This window comes from Lipotes vexillifer, unplaced genomic scaffold (genome assembly GCF_000442215.2).
Source record: "Lipotes vexillifer unplaced genomic scaffold, Lipotes_vexillifer_v1.1 scaffold763, whole genome shotgun sequence".
Lineage (NCBI taxonomy): Eukaryota > Metazoa > Chordata > Mammalia > Artiodactyla > Lipotidae > Lipotes > Lipotes vexillifer.
In genome coordinates, this window is record NW_006770909.1 from 5,433,631 (window position 1) to 5,454,874 (window position 21,244).

Below are 21,244 nucleotides of genomic sequence, written 5' to 3' on the forward strand. Positions count from 1 at the left end.
GATTGCAGTATGAATTATTAGTGTAGCAAGAAGAAAGCAAAACATAACTTGACTGGAGCATATCAGAATAGAAATGTGTGAACAGACCCCTCTGCCATGCAATGAATTTCATGCTCTAGTAAGAGAAAAATTAAAAAATTCCAAAAATCACTTAGAGCAGCACAGAAACTTTAACGAGTTAAGTAGGTTTTATGTGGCAAATTCCCTGCCAAAGAAATGCTCAGAGGTAATATGTTAATTTGTTTATTTTAACAACAAAATATTTTACTTTATTTTCACAAGGTATTTTTTCATACTGGGTTTTGAATTTTCGACCACTTTTAATGAAGATTTGTATGTCAGTGGTCATTATTAGTGTTCATGGTTTATATCTGAGATAAAAGCCAAGAGAACAAAAAATAATAAACCACTGCAAGGAATACTTTCTGATAAAAATGTGAGTGGACCACATTAAGATACATATAATGGTAAAGAATATGAAAATATTCCACAGTTTGCGCCTTTCACACTAGAATCTCACACACACGCACATACACATAAACACACACCCTTATATTTAAAATATTTAGGAAAAGAGAGGCAGAAAATTCCAGGGCAAGACAAAAGGAGATGCAGTACCAGAATCTAAGCATTTTTGTCAGGGCTTCTAAACAGCAAGTGAACTAACTGTATATCAAAACAAATGAAAATCCATTGAAAAGTGTCATTCTTGTTTTATAAAATAGAGAATAAAGACATGCTCACATTAGATTATTATAGACAGTATATATTTACAAAGCTCTTGTACTGTAAATCCCACCAAACAGCCCAGAAGCTGGTACTCCTTGATTTCACCAGGATTCACTCTTGTTTTTTCCTCCCCCTTAGGATGGTGTGTAGCTTAGTTGAGCCTTGAGAAGTCAGCTTACTGAAACCCACCATGGTCAAAGTGAATGCTGCTTTTGTGATCTTGGTCAAAGCCTTCTAGTTCTTCCTCTTGTGAGGCTGGGAGGACCCACCTCTTCATTCCTATCTCGGTGATCTCAGGAAGTTTGGTCACGGCACATAACAAATGTCTAAACCATTGTCCACACTCCCGAAAAGCTGATGGCTGAAGGCTAATATCCAGCTCGGTTAACTCTTTGAGGAGCCACGGGTTTTGGCAGAAGATGGTCCCTTCTGCATCACAGATGCTGTCATTATAGCTCAGGTCCAGCTTCCGCAGCCTGGCCATGTGACCTGTCTGGATTACCGATGCTGAAAAACAAAATTACTCTAAATGTTAAAAGCCAAGGATACTTTCTAGTGTGACCATTTCCCACTTCCAATAACACAACACAGTAGCTCCAGGATTCGTAATGACAAGACTGATACTTAGTAATGAAATGTTATTAGCTAGCAGTTTTATTCAGGGCATCTGAAATTACTCTAGTAACAAATTTCCTCTCTGCATTTCATGTACAGCTTAAAAATGGAGTTTTCTTTCTCTTTCCAAATCCCATTCCAAAGAGCGTCTTTTTTGTCGAGTTCCTGCTCTCTGCTCCACTGGAGTCCCAACTCTTACTGCAGACTTTCTCTAGCTAAAGGTGAAGAGTGATGGCTCACTGGCTTTAACTCAGGACCACTTCTGAATAGTTTTCTTGCTGTTTAATGCTGTTTAACTATTCATTGCTTATTCATTCTTCATTCAACAGTTATTTAATTGAGCACTTTCCATGGGCAAAATATGCTTGGATAATTTCTAATTCATGGGTCAATTAGAGACTTTAATGCATGGATCAAGTTTTCCTTTGAATAGCACATATCACAGTACTACCCATAATGGCTCTCAATAAATAACAGTTAATGATGAGGCTAAGAAAAGGAGCTAGGAGAGACAGCCAAAGCAGACAGGAGATGCTTCCCTTTTCAGCCAAAAACAGGAATGGATTACAGAGATGAGATGTGTAGAATCTCAGCGTTGGAAGGGACCTTGGAGGGCTCCTCATTCAACCTGATCGATGATCAGAGAGAAATCCCTCTCACAGCTTCTCTCCTGGGGACCAGCCCAACTCTGCCTGAAGTCTCTCTCCAGGTTGCCCCAACAGAGGGAAGCAACTCTCAGCGGGAGGAAGCCATGCCTCTAGGCCCTATCTGACTTTCCCCACTGCCCACCTCAGCCTGCTGGGAACCTCAGCTCCTTCCTCGTGCCGACCATGCAGTGTTGGACCACAGTCAGGTCCCCTCAAATGTCCCCCCTATAGGCCTAAACACGCCCTGGTCCTTCAGTCATTCCTCACATATCATGGCTTCCACACCAAGTGGGAGGCTCCATCCCCATCATTTTCATCATCCCAGTCAGGACACTCAACAGCTGCAGTTGGTCCCTAGGTGTTCATGTTGATTGTGTCCCTTCCTATCTTTCTGTCTCGGAACATTACTCACTATGTTCTCAAGACCTAGCTAAGTGTTAAAGATAATGTGCATGCTTTTTCCCTTTAGAAAATTTTCTATTACAGACATTTTCAAACATATAAAAAGTAGATGGAATAGGAGTGAGAACTCCCATGTTCCCATCAATCAGCTTCAACGCTATTTTCATTACACTAATCTTGGCTCATCCAGTCCCCTTGCCCTACTTTTTGTTTGTTTGTTTTTTAGTATTTTAAAGCAAATCTCAGACATTGTTTTACCTTTCCTATACTATCTGAATTTTCCAATGATGTGAGTACTCTATTTATTATATTTTAGTATTTTATATGCGTTATATTTTTAAAATCTGGGTAATAGTATCACAGGTCATGAAAATACTATTTTTGTAGCTTACTATATGAAAAAACCAATGCTGTTATTTACAAAAGAATAAAACACAAACTGCGAGGGATTAACAAATTCTTAAAGTTTCTATTAGAAATAATCAGAACAGTTAAGTGGCAATGCTTAAAGCCACACACAGCAATACTTGTCATTGACTAAAAATTGAAAGAACAAAAAAATACCCTTGACAAAATGTAAAAGTATAAATTTGACCTGAGGAAGAAAACCTGGTAGTAAAAATTAAGAAACGATATATAATGGCTGGAGCTGTGATTAATAAAATATGATGCAGACCAAAAAAATAAAAAATTGAAGAAGCAAATTTTAATAACTTTAAACGAAATAATTTAAATATGTTTAATGGTGTCCAGTTCAGGAAAACAAAACAAACCAAAGGCTTATTCTTTGAGAAGATTGAAGATTGTGATAATCAGAATTCTAAGGTGACCCCAAGATTTCCACCCTAATTCCTAGGACTGTGTAAATGATGGGTTCCCATGATTGGGTTATATTACATGGCACACCTGAGTTTAAGAAACGCAGACCCAAGCGAGGTTAACCTACTCACAGGAGCCCTTTAAAAGCAGAGAATTTTCTCCAGCAGGTGGTTGAAGAGGAAGGAGGTCACAGAAGAAGTCAAAATGATTAGCAGACATTAACAGGATTATAAGAAAACAACTTTATTTCCATAAATTCGACCTAAGTAAAATGGGCCAATTCCTTGGAAGACACAAAGTACCAAAACTCAAGAAGAAAAAGATAACCTGAATGGTGCTATATCTATTTTTTAAACTGAATTTGTAATTTAAAACTTCTCACAAAGAAAACTCCAAGTTTAGACAGGTTCAGGGGTCAATTCTATGAAGTTTCAAGTTAATGAAAAAATAATACCAACTCTACAAAATCTTTCCAGGAAATAGAAGAGGCAGGAACACTTGCCAACTCATTTTCTGAGGTCATTGTCACCCTGATACCAAAGCCAGACAAAGATATTACAAAAAAACTAGTAGGCAATTATCTCTCGTGAACATAGCCACAAACACCCTCAACAAAATATCTTCAATTCATTATAAGAAATCTAGCCAGATTAGGATTCCTTTACCTGATAAAGGGCACATCTACAAAACACAAACAAAAACCTATAGCTAACATTTTACTTAATGGGAAAGACTGAGTGCTTTCCCCCCAATATTGAGAACAAGGCAGGGATGTCTGCTCTCACCTCATTCAACATCTACTGGAAATCCTAGCCAGTTAAATAACCAAGAAAAAGAAATAAAAGGTATAGAGACTGGACCGGATGAAATAAAGCTGACTTTAATTATAGATGACATTATAGATGAAATAAAGCTGACTTTAATTATAGATGACATGATTGCCTACAGGATCTACCAAAAATCTCATAGAACTAATAGATGAGTTTAACAAGGTCTCAGTATAAAATGTCAATGAAAATCAATTGTATTTCTACATACTAGCAATGACCAATTGGGAATCAAAATTTGGAAACCAGTACCGTTTATAATAGCACCAAAAAATTAAATACTTATATATAAATTTAACAAAGTATATGCAGGATCTGCATGGTAGAAACTACAAAACACCAATGAAATAAATCAAAGAGGACCTAAATAAAAAGAGAGAGATACTGTGTTCATGGATGGGAGTGCTCAATATAGTTAAGATGTCATTTCTCCCTGAATCTGCCTATAGATTCAATGCAATCCCAGTCAAAATTCCAGAGGGATTTTTTGTAGATATTGACTAGCTGATGCTAAAATTTATATAGAAATGTCAAGAAACTAGAATAACCAAAATGATTTTGAAAAAGAACAAAGCAGAATGCCCATGCTACCTGATTTCAAGGCTTACTATAAAGCTTTCGTAATCAAGACAGTATGGTATCAGTAAAAGAATAGATGCATAGACCAATGGAACAGAACAGACCAAAAATAGACCCTCACAAACTGGCCAATTGATTTCTGACAAAAATGCAAAGGCAATTCAATGAGTCTTTTCAATTAATGGTGTTTGAATAACTGAGCTGTCATATGCAAAAATATTTTCAGCCCATATCTCACGCCTTGTACAAGAATACTCAAAATGGATAATAAGTCAAAATGTAAAATGTAAATGTAAACCTTTTGGAAGAAAATCTAGGAAAAATCCTTGAGAACTTGGGTTTTGCAAAAAGTTCTAAGATGCAACACAGAAAGCTCTATCCACCAAATTAGCAAATAGATAAATAGATCTTTATCAAAACTGAAAGTCTTGGGACTTCCCTGGTGGTCCAGTGGTTACGACTCTGCACTCCCAATGCAGTGGGCCAGGTTTGATCCCTGGTCAGGGAACTAGATCCCGCATGCCACACTAAAAGCTCCCTCACGCTGCAACGAAGGTCCCGCATGCTGCAACTAAAACCTGGCACAGCCAAATAAATAAATATTAAAAAAAAAACCAAAAAACTGAAAATCGTGCCGTGCAAAAGATACTGTTAAGGGGTTGAGAAGACAAATTACAGACTGAGAAAATATTTGCAAGTTATAGATCTGATAAAAGACTTGTATCCAGAGAATCTAAAGAACTCTCATTAAGAAGAAAACAAACTATCCAGTTTTTTAAATTAGGCAAAAGATTAGAACAGACACTTCATCAAGGAATATATACAGTTTACAGATAAACACATAAACAGATAAACACATAAAAATATGCTCACCATCATTAGTCATTAGGGAAATGCAAAATAAAATCACAATGATTTGTCCACATCTTCTAATTACAGTGTTTGGCCATAACACTTGTTTTGAAAACACATATTTGTTCCAACTAGATTGAAATATCAGAGAACAGTGTGAACATAACACAAATTTCTTGTTTGCTTATGCATAATTTATCCACAGGAAACAGTAGGTGAACACAGAAAACTGCACCCAGCTGAGCCAAGGTGGGTATAGGCGTAAACAAAATCCACACACGCACACACCTCTCAAGGACAAGGAGCCTCACCCATCCACATCCAGTGTTCCAACTTTCTATTCTACATCAGGTAATCCTCCTTCTTCTGCCACCATATCTATCTATCTCCTTTTTTTCTTCTTATTCTTCTTTTTTTAATGTTTGGCCGCACCTTATGGCTTGTGGGATCTTAGTTCCCCAATCAGGGGTCGAACCCTCGCCCCCGGGAGTGAAAGCGTGGAGTCCTAACCACTGAACCGCCAGGGAAATTCCTCCGTCTCCTTTTATGAAACACTCTCCACTGTCTTTTTGGTTTTAGAATTGCCCTTATCTGTTTTAACCAGCTCTCTCCTAAGCAGATGTCAGGGAGCAGGGAAGCTGCACAGAGGGCTTAGCTCCAGGCCTCGCTGCCTTCTCCACCTCCCTTGCCCTGGACTGGCAGGGCAGGCACGCTGGGCTCTGAGTGCCAGGACTGCTTTGGATGGAACCAGTAGGTGAAACCCAGAAGAGCCACGTCCTCTGTCACCAGGGAACAGCTGCTCAGCCTCAGCACCTAAAGGGACGTTGAAAGCTTTAGCATTTCCAGGAGCAGCTTTAGGCTGCTGCCAACACACTTATTCCAAGAAAGGTTGACTATTTCCAGAGCAGGGAGGTGAATGGAGGCTTCAGCTGAAATTGACAGTGATAAGAATAGCAATAATTTAGGTTTCCTTAGAGGTCATAAGCCGTGAAGTTGAGGAACCTAGGCTAGGGCAACATATTACTATCAGTGAGGTTAAGACAGTTGTAGAGACCGTTTCTCCTGCCTGAAATTCATGGCCTCAATTTATGTTGTCTATTTTTATTGGGGAGAAATGTTGGAAACTTTAGAAAAGTACAACTTGATTAAATGGGGACTTCCCTGGTGGTGCAGTGGTTAAGAATCTGTCTGCCAATGCAGGGGACATGGGTTTGAGCCCTGGTCCAGGAAGATCTCACATGCCGAGGAGCAACTAAGCCCATGTGCCACAACTACTGAGCCTGTGCTCTAGAGCCCGCGAGCCACAACTACTGAGCCCCCGTGCCACAACTACTGAAGCCTGTGCGCCTAGAACCCATGCTCCGCAACAAGAGAAGCCACTGCAATGAGAAGCCCGCATACTGCAACTAAGAGTAGCCCCAGCTCACTGCAACTAGAGAAAGCCCACGTGCAGCAATGAAGACCCAATGCAGCCAATAAATAAATAAATAATTAATTAATGTAAAAACTTGATTAAATGGAATCCACTATTGACTGGGATTTCTTTCCTTCACTTCACATTTAAGAGGGAGAAAGAGACGAACAGTTTTCACAGCTAGTCACGATTTCCAGAGTGTGTCCTGGTTTTACATGTCCTGGTCGCTGTTGAAATTCAGAGACAAGGCCAAACCTCCCTAGAACTCTGAAACACCAAAATGTATTTGTGTCTACCTAACTGCAGTTAACAGAGTCAAAGAAGGGAAATAGTGTATATTGGAAAGATTTTTAAAGGAAATTCAAAGATTTTCTTCTTAGTTCTCAGTTTCCCCTAACATTAAAATTAACCAGAGGGCTTCCCTGGTGGCGCAGTGGTTGAGAGTCCGCCTGCCGATGCAGCGGACATGGGTTCGTGCCCCAGTCCAGGAAGGTCCCACAGGCCGTGGAGCGGCTGGGCCCGTGAGCCGTGGCCGCTGAGCCTGCGTGTCTGGAGCCTGTGCTCCGCAACGGGAGAGGCTACAACAGTGAGAGGCCCACGTACTGCAAAAAAAAAAAATTAACCAGAGTAACTTATCCATGAGGTATAGCCATTAATTACATTTTAAACTATTCTGCCTTCTTTCTAAAAAATAATATGTTTGAGGGGTAGATATATATTCTTTTTATAATATCTAACAAGAGCACCCTCCCACTCTTATGGTACAGAGACCTATCAATAAGAAATTGAACTTTCTTTTCTCAAAGTGATGCAGAGAAATATGTATTTACTTGATTTACTTCTTTTTTTATTGTTGATTTACTTCTTAATTCAAATTGAATTAAACAGGTCTCCCTCGACTTATAGTGGGGTTACGTCCCCATAAGTTGAAAATATCTTAAGTAAAAAATGAATTTAATACACCTAACCTTCTGATCATCATAACTTTGCCTAGCCTACTTAAACATGCCCATGGTTGGGCAAAGTCATCTAACACAATGCCTATCTTAGACCAAAATGTTGAATATCTCAAGTCATTTATTGAATACCATACTGAAAGTGAAAAACAGAGTGGTTGTCTGGGTACAGAGTGATTGTTAAGTTTACCCTCGTGATGGCATGAGTATTGCACCACGTATATATTACTAGGCCGGGAGAAGATCAAAATTCAAAGTTCTAAGTCTGGTTTCTACTGAATGTGTATTGCTTTTACACCACCTTAGAGTCGAAAAGTGTGAAGTCAAACCGCTGTAAGTCAGGGACTGTCTAAAGATTTGTGTCAGATGATGTAATTTTGTGTAATGTCTACTTGATTATGATCCATTGATTGTGTAGCTGTAATTGAAAAGAGTTGTGCCTTCTGATGGCAGAAGACACAAAGTTAAAAACAAAATTTACTTTAAAAATATTCAACATTTTCCATCTAGGAAGTATATTTATGAAATCTCATGCTGTCCCCAAATTTATTTTTTGTGGAATTTTCCTAACAACATTAGTCTGAGCAGTGGAATGTGGGGTATGTGTGTGTGCGTGTGTGTGTGTGTGTGTGTGTGTGTGTTTACCTAGCCATTTTGGGGATTATAACCCCCTTTGAGAAATTTGTCTGTCTGTCTGTCTGTCTGTCTATCTATCTACTAACCTGCCTATCTACTTACTGACTTACTTGACTAATACCAAAAACATGCTTTGAAGGATGCAGTGAAGAATAAACACAATCCCTGCCCTCAAGAGGGTAACAATCTGGGAAAAGTATCAACATTAAAAAACCACACAAGTAAATACATAATTATAAATTCTGATAAAGGCTATAAGGAAGATACAGGGACTTCTAATTCAGAGAGCGGCTGTCTTAAAAGGGGACATTTACACTGAGACCTGCAATCAGAGCTCCCCAGGAAAGACTGGGGGGTAGGGAATTCTAGAGAACAGGGAGGTCAAAGGCAGGAGAGAGCTCAGTGATATGAAGGAACAGAAAGAAGCCAACTGAGGCTGGGTTCAGGGAGCAAGGGGGAGAGCCGCCAGGGGGCCTGTTAGATCACATGAAGGAATCTGGATTTTACCAGAGGTTCTCCAGTCAACCTCTGGCTTTTACAATAAAATTTACTTTTTTTTTTTGGCCACACTGTGTGGTATGTGGGACCTCAGTTCCCCGACCAGGGATGGAACCTGCACCCCTGCAGTGGAAGTGTGGAGCCTTAACCACTGGACCGCCAGGGAAGTCCCCAAATTTACTTTTTAAGTAAAATTTATAGACTCTCTCCCCATAATAATATTCACAACTGGCATTTATTGAGCATTTACTATGAGCCAGGCACATTTCCAAGAACTTCACATGTAATAACCCGTTTAATTCTTACAACTCTATGAGATATGATCCTATTATTCCATTTACAGACAAGGAAACTGAGGCACAGGGTTGTTAAGTACCTCAGGTCATGAGAGCCAGAGCCAGGATTTGCTTTCAGATGTCTGATCCCAGGTGCTTTGGAGCCAGAAAAATGTACCATACATTCCCCACCAACAAAAGAACTGGAATCAGTTTTAGGGAATTCACAGCCCCCTGCCCAGGCATAACTATAGACTGACTCTCTTAAGGGAGGAGCCGTGGACCTCAGGTTAAGAGACGTACATATCCTGCTACTTTTCCCCATCCAGACACGTGGCCAATGAGATGAGCAGTGCTGGGGGAGGGCTGGGAGCAGTACATGGCAAGGACCAAGACCCTGTGGGTCGAACAGAATAGTTGGGATGAAAAGAAGAGCAAGAATACCCTAAATAGAGAGTTCTTAGAATTTGGGATAAATTATATGTACTTATTTTTATTAACAGATATTAATAAATAACTACTTGTTATTTTTTTATTAATAGAATGCCTTTATTTCATTAATAATAGCCCTGTTGGGTCCATAGGACAATTCACTTTTAAGGGAGTGTCAACAGACATAACCCTTGAGGGAAGGTCAGAGAGAAGGGCTCTGTTTTCACTGTTACCCAGAGAGCACCAGAATCCAACCACACTAGTCTTGCGCATGTGTACAAAACAGGGTTAACCTAGCAGCCCTGAGACCACTATCCCTACAAAGTCCTGCTGGCAAGGTTGGCCCTTGGCTGACATCTGGGAACTTGGAATTTGGAAGTGTCATCACCATTCCCTAACTTATAAGGGTGGTTCGTTGTGCCTACAGTGTTTGCGTACAAATAAGATGATTTATGCTGAACACCAGCTTTCCTTCTGTGAGTCTGGAATTTTGGTATGTGCTTCGTAGAGGGTGCCTGCATGACCAAGCCCCACTAAAAACCCTGGACTTGAAGGTTCAGGCGAGCCTTCTCAGGAAACATTTCAGACCATGTCGTCACAATGTGCTGCAGGAACGGAGTGCATCCTTGTTACTCTGCTGGGAAAGGAATCTTGCAAGCTTGGGCCTGGTTTCCTCTGGACTCTGCCCCATGCATGTTTCCCTTTGCTGATTTTGCTTTGTTTCCCTTTTTTGTAATAAATCTCAGCAGTGAGATCTGTGAGTCCCTCCAGTGAATCACTGAAGCTGGAGGTGGTTGAGGACCCCTGGCACCATGTGCTTAAAGTGTTGGATGCCTGGGTGGTATATTTGGGAAAATTGGGCAAAGTCCCTTTGCCTCAAAATGTCTCCCTCTTCTCGCTGACAGTGCCCTTGCCCCAGCATAGGCAGAAATGTCAGATTTAGTAAATCCCTGATGTAGGCCAGGCTGTATCCATGGTCTTCAGGCACGCCAAGATTCCTGAGAGAGGACAACAAACCCTGTTGGGACTAGGTGCTAGGCAGCCAGCTAGGCTCACACACTAGTAAACGCCTCCCTTTCCAGCAATTCCAAATTATACTGTACAAGTTACCAGGAATGTGAGCCTTCAGAGTTGGTTATACAGCCGTCCCTCCGTATCCACAGGGGCATTGTTTCCAGGACACCCTGCAGACACCAAAATCCATGGAAGCTCAGGTCCCTTATATAAAATGGCACAGTATTTGCGTATAACCTATGCACATCCTCCCATATACTTTAAATCAACTCTAGATTACTTATAATACCTATTACAATGTAAATGCTATCTGTGTAAATTGTTGCCTGAATGAGACAAATTCAAGTTTTGCTTTTTGGAACTTTCCAGAAATTTTTTTCCAAATATTTTTGATTTGCTGTCAGTTGAATCCACGGATTTGGAACCCATGGTTACAAAGGGCCAACTGTGTACACTTTAAATTTTAAATGTTAAATTTACAATGCTAGAAATCATTCGTGTGGCTTTGAAAGTCACTTTCAAGAGAGCATATTTCCTGAAAGAAAGACAAATTAATACTTTACGTTGCCTACAGCTCAGCATTCATTTGTAGGCAAAGAGAGGCCTCCCCTCTCAGATGTTATGGTACCAGTGCCTGCAGGGATTTGGGGAATGCTCTTACCCAGGGCAGTAAAAGTCTCACTTTCCAAAGCACAGTTGTTGACTAACAATGACTTCAATGCTGGTAAAAATCAGAGCCTGCTGAATAGGTTTTCAGAAGGGCTGCCCATCTTTCTGTTGGCAGATAAGGCCAATTCTTGAAAACTCGAGAGAAAAGGGATAACCTGGGCTACTAAAACATCAACAGTGACATGTTTTAGGCAGCATCTCACAAAGGGTCTTCTGGGTGTTTGGGTCCCACAGTCTTTTTTTTTTTTGCTGTACGCGGACCTCTCATTGTTGTGGCCTCTCCCGTTGTGGAGCACAGGCTCCGGATGCACAGGCTCAGCGGCCATGGTTCATGGGCCCAGCCGCTCCGCAGCATGTGGGATCCTCCCGGACCGGGGCACGAACCTGTGTCCCCTGCATCGGCAGGCGGACTCTCAACCACTGCGCCACCAGGAAGCCCCCACAGGCTTCTTCAACAGCAAGCACAGCTCTTCCCTCTCTGACCCCTGCCCTGCCTTACACACAATTACACACCACATACACACCAGCCATTCTTCCCAGTATGCAGCTTGGGCTCTTCTCCAAGCCTCTCTCAAGGCTAGAAGTTAAGAGCAAAGACTTTGGAGACAGAACTGGTGGTTCTAATCCTGGACTTGTTACTAAAGAACTGTGTGGTTTCGGACAAGTTACTTAACTTCTCCGAACCTCAGTTTTCTCAATAAGAATAACAATACTACTTCACAGAGGCAGTAGGAAGGTAAAACGACTTGGTATATGTAAAGTGCCTGGTACAGTGCCTGGCACACACTAACTGCTCAATTACTGTTTGGTACGATCATTCTTTTCTCAGAATATAAGTCAGAAGTACTAGAAAGGCAATGAAATCAAGAAATCAGAACAGATATCTGTGGCTAACAGCACTGGAGTGGGGCCCTGAAGGCCCTTGCCGTGCCAGGAGTTACCCCTGCTTCGCTATCTTTCTGCTGCTTTTCCTGCTTCCAGACCTTTGCCCTAGTTCTTTCCAATGTGGGAAATGCAGTATCCTGGGATCTCTGTGGGGCTGGCTCACCTCCTCAGAATCTTCCAGGGCCACCAAACCCACAGTAACCCTTTGGTCACTATTACATGTCCCTATTTTCTTTTCCTCCCAGCACCCCCGTTACGTGATTTGTTTGTGTATGTGTTTGTCTTCTGCCCTCCCTCCCCAAAGGTGAGCTCTGTGTGTAGGGGCTGCTTCGTGCCCAGAGTGTGCCTCAGAGCCCAGAAACCAGAGGCACAAATGTTAGTGGAAGGAGGAAAGGACAGGAGAAAGGAAGGGGAAGGGAAGGAAAAAAGGGCAGGTACTTGCTGCGGCGTCTCCCTCTTCTAACGCCCCCAGCACCTTGTGCTTCACCACGTATTTGGTTTATTGCTGCCCCCACCAGACTGGAGCTCCTGCCTGTGAATTTCCCTCAGCCCACAGAACAGTGCCTCGAACAATTAGATGATCAATCAAACATTGTTGGCTAAATGACCTGTAATTCCATTCCTTTGGAGCTATCGGGAATGATCAGATAAAAGAATGTTCGATTCTTTAACATCATAAGGTATAAACAGGATGTGTTTTCAATTCCATCTTTTCAAAATTAAGCAGGAGAACAATGCAATTCACTACAGTTACTGAATAACCATTACCTTTCTGGGGCCATTTACCTGTGCTGGTGGCTGCAGATCTAGATAAGGGAGGCTGATCCCTCTGTTGTCCTATAGCGTTAACAATTCAGATCCTCTAGCACTTTAATGCTCCTCTGAACAATAAGATGAGTCAGGACATTCATGTTACTCAGCTGTAGCAGGAGAAATTCCTTATTTGGAATCCGATGGATTGGTAATTCAGGAGTGTCTCCACAGGAAGGACATTCATAAGAAAAGGGGATGGTGACACTTCACAGTCTCCACCTGGAGCCCCAAAAGGGATTATTTACTACTTTAAAATCTTCATGAAAGCCTTGAACTCTTCTCGTTTTCCCCAATTGAGGGATAAGAGTCTAAGAAATAACTTAGCAGGGCTAAAAATCAATAGTAGACCTAAAGACCTATTTTACTGTTTTTCTCCCCCAATTGTACTAAAATCAACAACAAAAAATTCTTTTTCTCGTCCTTTATTGATTGATTCATTCAATCACATTCTCAGCAAGCATTTACTGGCTGCCAACTATGTGCCAGACCCTGTGCATGAGCGACAGAGAGATACTGGAAAAAAAAAAAAAAACCATCCCTACGCAGGAGGAGCCCATAGTACAGAGGGAGAGCAGAGCATGGCTGGTGTGCATGAGTGTCAGCACACATGCTGTGGCTGGAGTAGCCAATGGGGGGAAGGAAGAGAGAATGCAGTCAGAGAGACAGAGGAGCAGGAAAACCATCTGGACTCTTGCAATAATCTAGGCATGAGGTGACAGCGGGCTGGACCAGGGTAGTAGAGGTCTAGATGGTAAGCCATGGTCAGAGTCTGGATGCATTCTGAAGGTTTATTGTGGCTGCAGGTGGAATAAAACCCTTAATCTCAGGAGTATGCTTGCTGTTTGTTAGGGGAAACTGCACTTATACATTACAGGTTACAGGACTATGTCTGTGGTAGGAAAGTAAGCGTAGTGACTTAAAGTTGTAATGTACACCCGTTATGTACCGTCCCACTGACTTTCTGTAACTTCATTTGTATCTAAGTGCCTCAGCTTCACTTGATTAGCGAGAAAGACTCAACACCCTTCGTTTTGGCTTTCCTTCTACATCCCTATTTGTAATACACTTTGTAACGGTAACAGATCCATTTCTAAACAGCCACATAAATTCAAAAATTTTCTCCCTCAAGTGCCACATCTATCCTTTACAGATGTGTACAGGAGGAGTTTAGATTCACTAACAATTACTGGGCACTTAATATTTACCAAATACTATATTGGGGCATTCACAAAACTTTTATGATGTGACCCTTCCGGTAACTTCATAAACAGCACATCTCAAATCTGCCAGGCTTGCAAACACATGGCAAGGCTCCAAGAGTCCTCCCTCAGCTCTGCAGTACCTACTCAGCCACACCGTGTCGTCGGCCATCAGCGAGCACTGGTGAAGATCCAACCCCTCCAGATGCTCGAGCACGGCCAGCCCCGGGAAGCAGTCAAACCCTCCACTCATCTCCTTGTTGCAGGAAAGGTCTAGTGTCCTCAGCTCGCACAAGTATCTAAAAGCAGCATCTACAAAGAAGGTCAGAACCCCATTCTGACATATTACAAGGCGGTCGGCAGGAGAGGGGGCAGGTGTGGAGAAGGGAGACCGAGACAATACGTACACTATGTTGACAAAAGCCCAGACGGTGGGATAACTGTCCACTTTGTACCATCTACCCCTTCGGACCTGACAATGGCTTCAAATATTCACCCTCTGTGATCTGCATTCATCGTCAATGGTTTTGATCAAAATCTTTCAACTAATGAATCTCTCCCTACTATCCTTGAGCACTGGTGCTGTCATAGCATTCTAGACTTATTCAAACTGCCAGGGGGAAGGATTTTACAGGCTCTAGAAGCTGAAGGGATAAATACACATTTCATTTCCTATTCTTTAATGTGGATACTCTATAGCAGAGTAAATTTTAACTACAGATGTCACTGAAGCTGTTCTTTTTATCAGTACCAATTCCTTCCTACTACTAAGCATAAAATAATGCCGGCATTTTCAAAAGTAAGAGAAAAATGGACAGCTTTCGTAGCACACTTATTTTGCACAGTGTCTCTCTCAGACCTAAAATATCCTGGCCTTTTCAGAGTCAGCCGTTTTAAAAGATTATTTTTGTAATCATGAAAGTACATGCTCACTGTAAAAGACTTAGAAAATCAATAAAACAAAAAAGAAGATTTAAATCACCCATAATCTTATTCCCCAACATAACCACTGTTTATGTTTTGTTGTATTTCCTAACAGCTTAAAAATTCCGTGTAATATAAAGTTATATAGAAACTTTAGCCATCCCTAACTCACCCAGTAGTTTGACACTCTTTTGTGATAATCCACATGAATGTAACTTCAAGACTTTCAGATTTAAGGTACTTTTTAATCCCTGAGCAATACTGTTGAGACCGCCACCGACGTTTCTGTTAACAGAAAGATCAAGTATTTCAAGGTTTTGCAGCCTAAGTAGCAACTGACCTGGTAGGGAGGAAATCCAAAGGACAGCTCAGTAAAGATGCAGGGTGTGAAAGTTGGGGCAGGCAGGAGGGAGGTACATCTTCATGTGACCTGGGATATAGTGAACCACTCTTTCAATTCAGGGTGAGAGAAAACACAGCCAACGTTGATTTCCAAGCTATCCAATCATGGGTGCCTTCACATGATTTCCTGGGAAGGACTCTTCCAAATTCCACTTACCCACAAACGTCCCATCTTCTGACGTGAGGGCGTAGTCCACAAGCTCAGGCATTTGTGTCTTGCTCCCTTCTCGGAATGTCCGGAGGATCAGAGGCAAGTTTCCTCCCACTTTACTGTTCCAGGACAAATTCAACTCAAGTTCAGGCAGCGCTTTAAGTGCTTCTCCTGTTACAAAATGGCCCAAAGGTCAGGTTGATTGCTAATCCGCAAAGCGGGAAATCAATACAGCCATTGTTTACGGAGTATTGAAGCCGGGCCAGCTACTGGTTAGATGCCAGGGAACAGAGAGGAGAAAAGGACCCAGTTCTTGCCCACTCCCAGCACGGTGAGCTTCTGTATGTACAGGCACAGCAAGTCTAGTCCCTCCAGAGTTCTGAAGCCATGCTCGTAAGCAAACATTGTGTAAAAAAAAAAAAAAAAAAAAAAAAAAAAACCCCACCTGTTAGTAGGGGTGGTTTTACCGAATTGTTTTTATGGTAGTAAATATTTCTACCAATCCATCTACTTTCTCTCATCCACCTTCTCCGGGGATCAGCATGGCTGAGAAGCTCAGCCAGAGGTAGAAGTGTAAAAGATTTAGAAAATAAAACATGAAAAAGATTTAAATCACCCATAATATTATTCCCCAGCATAACCACTGTTTATATTTTGGCCAGAGGAAGATTGGCCAGAGGTAGAAGCAAAGCAGGGCACTGGCCACCACAGAGGAAAAGCTCACTTTGACATCAAGAATATCACATACAACTGATCCAACCACTGCAGGGAGGAACCAGTAAGAGAGCATCAGGCACTAGCAGCTCATAACAGTGATGCAACCTTGGGGTGGAGGAGGGTACAGTGAGGGGGGGTGAAACTTGACATTTCTGATACCATTTCACACAGGAAACATCTGAGGGCTACAGGGTGGAAGCTGGGAGAGAACAGGGGAAGTGTGGGGAGATCAGCCCTTAGGAATAATTTTCACTGCTTTGGGGGCAGAACAGAATGGTGAGGCACACACGTGACAAATGTGCTTTCTCAATGTCTGGAGTCAATTTTAGCACCAGTTAAGAGTGTTGGAAGGTCCACTGTGCCCAGAAGCCTCTCTTCCACCGTCCACTACTGGGCTGGAACTTCTGCCACTGGTTATTTATTCCATGGTTTAAGGTTTTTGGAGTCCAGGAGCCCCAGGTTAAAATGCAAATTCTCCAGGAGTTATAATATCATAATCCAGGGATAAAAGGGTGTCATTTTGTATGCCATGGCCAGTCAAAGGGGCGTGGATATATATCGCCCTGAGGCATCCCCCAGGATCAGGGAGAAAGGGTACATGATTGTCTGCAGTGCATATGGTACTGGAGGGCCTAGGCATTTGCAATCCTGCACTAAGCAATTGTAACAGGTGTAATAATGTTGAAATGCCTCCTGATTTATGTTTTCTTACCAGTAAACCATTCATTCTCCTTATACTCCATCTGCCATTAAGGCTAAGCAGAGTATGGATGATAAGATAGCCCCTCCTGGTGGAGAGGATGCAGAAGTCCTTCCAGAGAGGATAAAATCTCAGGGAGAGGGGAAAGGACACAAAACATTAGTGACAAGGGTGCAGACTCTCTCCTGGACCAGATGAGTTTAGAGTGGGTCCCAGTGCAGAAATTCCACTTCCTGGTTTCTTAAGGATGGTGGATCATGAAAAAGATTAGATTAGTCATAGAAAATAATCTATACTTCTTTTCATGCCTGAGTAACAGTGTGTTAAATTTGAGACCCTGGTACACAATAACCAGCTGCTAACCAGTGGGGCTAAATTGGTCATGAAAAACCACAGAAAGGTAATTTTGGATGAGGGAATAGGGAAAGAAAGAATTATTGAGCGCCTACTATGTGTCAAGCATGTAGTAGGTACTTTACAGAAATTATTTAATGCTCACAATAATTTTTTTTGAGGTGGATATCACCCTTTTTCAGAGATAATAAAACTGAGGCTCAGAAAGTTAAGTATTTTGTCCATGGTCACAAAGAGAATTAGAAGTGGGACTAGGATTTGAAAGGATCTGGCCAGCTCTGAGATGTATAATGTTTTTCCTTAGCTATAGGAAGGGTGAACCAGGAAACATCAGCTGGCCCCTATTTTCTAGGGAAGGATTAGAGAGAAGACATTGGCATAAATTTTGTTGCTTTTACAGAAATCTTTGCAGAGATTTAAATGATCAAAATACATGATCGAAATAAGAAACTTCAGACAAAAAGAAGACAGAAAAAGTATTAATTGCATCTAAAACCAGCAACCAGCATTCATAACCCAGTAAGGCAGCTGGGTTAATAGCATGACAAATTTTATCTTATGTTCTATGTTATCCACTGTTTGACATACTATAAACTAACTTAATTGAGGTTCTAGTCCTATTTAAATCATTGCTTTTAACTGAAAAATCTTGTTTTGATCATTTTTTTTTAAATGGGAATGGGAAAATAGAAGAGAGAAATACTATTTTGGAATTGGAAAAGAACTTAATTATTATCTATCCCAACTCCTCCAATTTACAGATGAGGTAACAGACCCAAAGTGAGCAAATTTTACAGTTACTATCTCCACTTAAACTCCATGAGAACAGAGGCTTGGTCAGCCTGTTCCCTTCTCTATCCCAGGGCTTAGCACGATGCTAGGTGCAGGTTACACAGCTCCTTAGAAGGTATACAAGTGCTCAACACAGCATCACATCATGTACAGGCAGCGCTCTCATCCTCGTCCATAGGCACTTGAGGGGGTGGTGACCCAGATAATTCGCCCCTGAGGGTTTGGGTTGCAAAGATCCTTCCAGGGGAGCCATCTCTTAAGGGAAGCATTCATCATACCCAGTGCTCGAACATCATCAGCAGTAAGTCTGCATCTACCCAGCCTCAGGATTTTTAACTTGCTGACAAGATGCATTTGCTGCATGAGTAAATGGAGGGTTCTGCCTATGAAATCATTCCAGGAAATATCCAGTTTTTCCAAGTCTGGGAGAGAAGGCAGCAAAGCAAGTAGAAGTGAACACAAGAAAAAACAGATTTGCATGTGTGATTTGTGATTTGTAGTAAATAGGATCCGCTGCCTGTTGCTCTGGTAAGCGGATGGAAGGAGGGTGGACTTGCTGACTTTCCACAAAGCAGGGATCTCTCAGCCGCACAACTGGAGACATTGTGACATTCACTTTACCTATTTCTTGGGACATTTTCTATTTCTGCCAAACAACTGCACTCTGAAAATGCGGTGGTGTTTCCATAAGATTTCATAAGAACTCCTTTATTGTAGTGGAAATTGTAATTCTACTGCTAGGACTGTTACTACCACTGTCCCTGTAATGTGTATACGGGTCCTTTTATTTCGCAAAAACCCCTGACTCCCGTCACCCTGTCGTCCTATTGGACCCTCAGGCTGAAGGTCTGGGGAATACTCCGTTGGCAGGACCGCTGAGACTGAGGGTGCCCGTTACGTTTTCTTTCTTATCTTGATCACCTTGGTGTCACCACTTTATAAAGTTCCTGTTATACCTGCATGGGCCAACATGTGCGGGTTTAGACTGGCACAGACCCTGACCAGAACCTTCTCTGAGTCTCTTCCACTGCTCACGACAATTGAAGCTACTCTCTGTGAACAAGATTCTCAAAGGTCATCTTTATCTCCCGCAGCAACAAGACTTAAGAGTGGAAATGCCAGAGTCAGGCGGAGAAAGCGTCTTTGCTTGCTTGCTTTTAAACATCTGTCTTGAATGTTAAAATAGTGGCAGCAGTCAGACGCTGCACGGTGAGCTTCTAGAGTTACAGACATAGCAATTCCTGACCTTCCACAGTTCCGAAGAAATTCTCAAAACATGCTTAGGGGGCAAAAAATATGTTTTCTTTCTACTAGCGTTCAAAGCACTTTAGCAACTTCATCTTGTTCACCGTGATCCTAACTTTATAAAGTATGAAAGCCTATTGAACACATTAAGAAGGAAAAAAACAGGATTCCTGGGGCCCACCCTCAAAGATTTCAATTCGGTGGGTTTGGGTTGGACTCAAGTGCCTGCATTTCCACAAGTTCTGCAAGAGATTCTGACATGTACATAGGCATTTGAGAATCACAGGCATGGTTAGAGCTCCCTCGTAAGAGATCTGTCTCAAATATAATGGCATAGATTTTTTTTTTTTTTGGCGGTACGCGGGCCTCTCACTGTTGTGGCCTCTCCCTTTTCGGAGCACAGGCTCCGGATGTGCAGGCTCAGTGGCCATGGCTCACGGGCCCAGCTGCTCCACAGCATGTGGGATCTTCCCAGACCGGGCCAAAACCCCGTGCCCCCTGCATCGGCAGGCCGACTCTCAACCACTGTGCCACCAGGGAAGCCCTAATGGCATAGATTTTAATTAAAATACTCAAGGACCCCTCACTCAAAACGCAGTTCTTTTGATACCTCTGTTGGTAGACACACCTAATTTGATTCAAGACTTGATTTAAGGTATTAGAAAAAAGAGAGTTTTTTAAAAAGGTGGTGACAGTGGTGTTGGGAAGATGGTTCTTCGCAACCAAACTCTTGCTAGAGTGTCACAAACAGTAGTTGCACTTTTGTGTAAAATGGTGTGAGCAATAATTGCTGGTAGTGATAGTTTTCATTCCACAGATAACAACGAGATGCCCCTTTAAATTCCCAGCAGGGCTCAGTTTTATGGATGAGTTTACATCCTATGCAGGAACAGGTATGTTTCAGGGAGCTAGAGGTAATCAGTAGAGAAGTAAAATTGCTCAGGAAAAACAAACAAACCTCCCTCTTAAACTGGGCTCAAATCTTTGAAGCTTGAGGAAGAATCAATCAACTTGTTTAAAAAAAAAAAAATAGTGTTGCAACTGCGCTTCCTGAGTTGTCTGGGCCACTCTGCAGACCACGCATTACCAAGTGAGGACAGAGCACTTATCCTGCTCATCCCAGCCCGAAGGCCCTCTGTGCCTCTGCGCAAGGTCAACTCCATACAGACCTGGCTCCCTCACATCCGCTGTTGTTAGTCTACAGTTGTTCAAATCTAGACACTTGTCGACAGGGATTTTGCCCAGCTTCTTCAGGAACAGCTTTTTCCTCCATCCTGGATCTTAATTCCATTTCGGAAGTGACAGTCTTAGCTGTACTATAAAAATAAAGAAAAATTTGCTGTGAATGACAGAGTGTATTAAAGATGCATAATGATCGTCATAAGACAAGTGAGAAGACGGACAACAACCCTGAACTGGTCCCTTGTGAAACCTCACCTCAGAAGGGGACAAAACCTGACCTCTGTTCCTGCGGTCGGTGTTCAACACTGGCCTCTCCAGTGACCGGTTTCCTACAAAGGAGCCTGAGGAACTCAGTGGCTTTTCTTTCCTGGCCTGACCTGGGCTTCTTGCATGTAGATGGAGCTTCGTTCCTGGACAAAGAGGTAAACTTGGGCTTCCCTGGTGGTGCAGTGGTTGAGAGTCCGCCTGCCGATGCGGGGGACACGGGTTCGTGCCCCGGTCCGGGAAGATCCCACA

At 42.2% G+C, this 21,244-nt stretch overlaps 1 protein-coding gene and 1 non-coding gene across 2 annotated transcripts in view; one reads left to right on the forward strand and one right to left on the reverse strand.

Annotated features, from left to right (window-relative positions):
* Nucleotides 1–904: 904 nt before the first annotated feature.
* The window catches only part of LRRC31 (leucine rich repeat containing 31), a 26,091-nt gene continuing 5,751 nt past the window's right edge, over nucleotides 905–21,244 (reverse strand). Inside the window, 8 exon segments of the mRNA XM_007446434.1 lie at nucleotides 905–1,236; nucleotides 6,232–6,399; nucleotides 11,357–11,524; nucleotides 14,409–14,573; nucleotides 15,358–15,525; nucleotides 15,745–15,909; nucleotides 20,716–20,804; nucleotides 20,806–20,862. Coding sequence (XP_007446496.1) covers nucleotides 905–1,236; nucleotides 6,232–6,399; nucleotides 11,357–11,524; nucleotides 14,409–14,573; nucleotides 15,358–15,525; nucleotides 15,745–15,909; nucleotides 20,716–20,804; nucleotides 20,806–20,862 — 1,312 coding nt within the window.
* On the forward strand, nucleotides 5,055–5,126 carry TRNAG-CCC (transfer RNA glycine (anticodon CCC)). The gene has a single exon. It is a non-coding gene; the product is annotated as a tRNA-Gly (tRNA).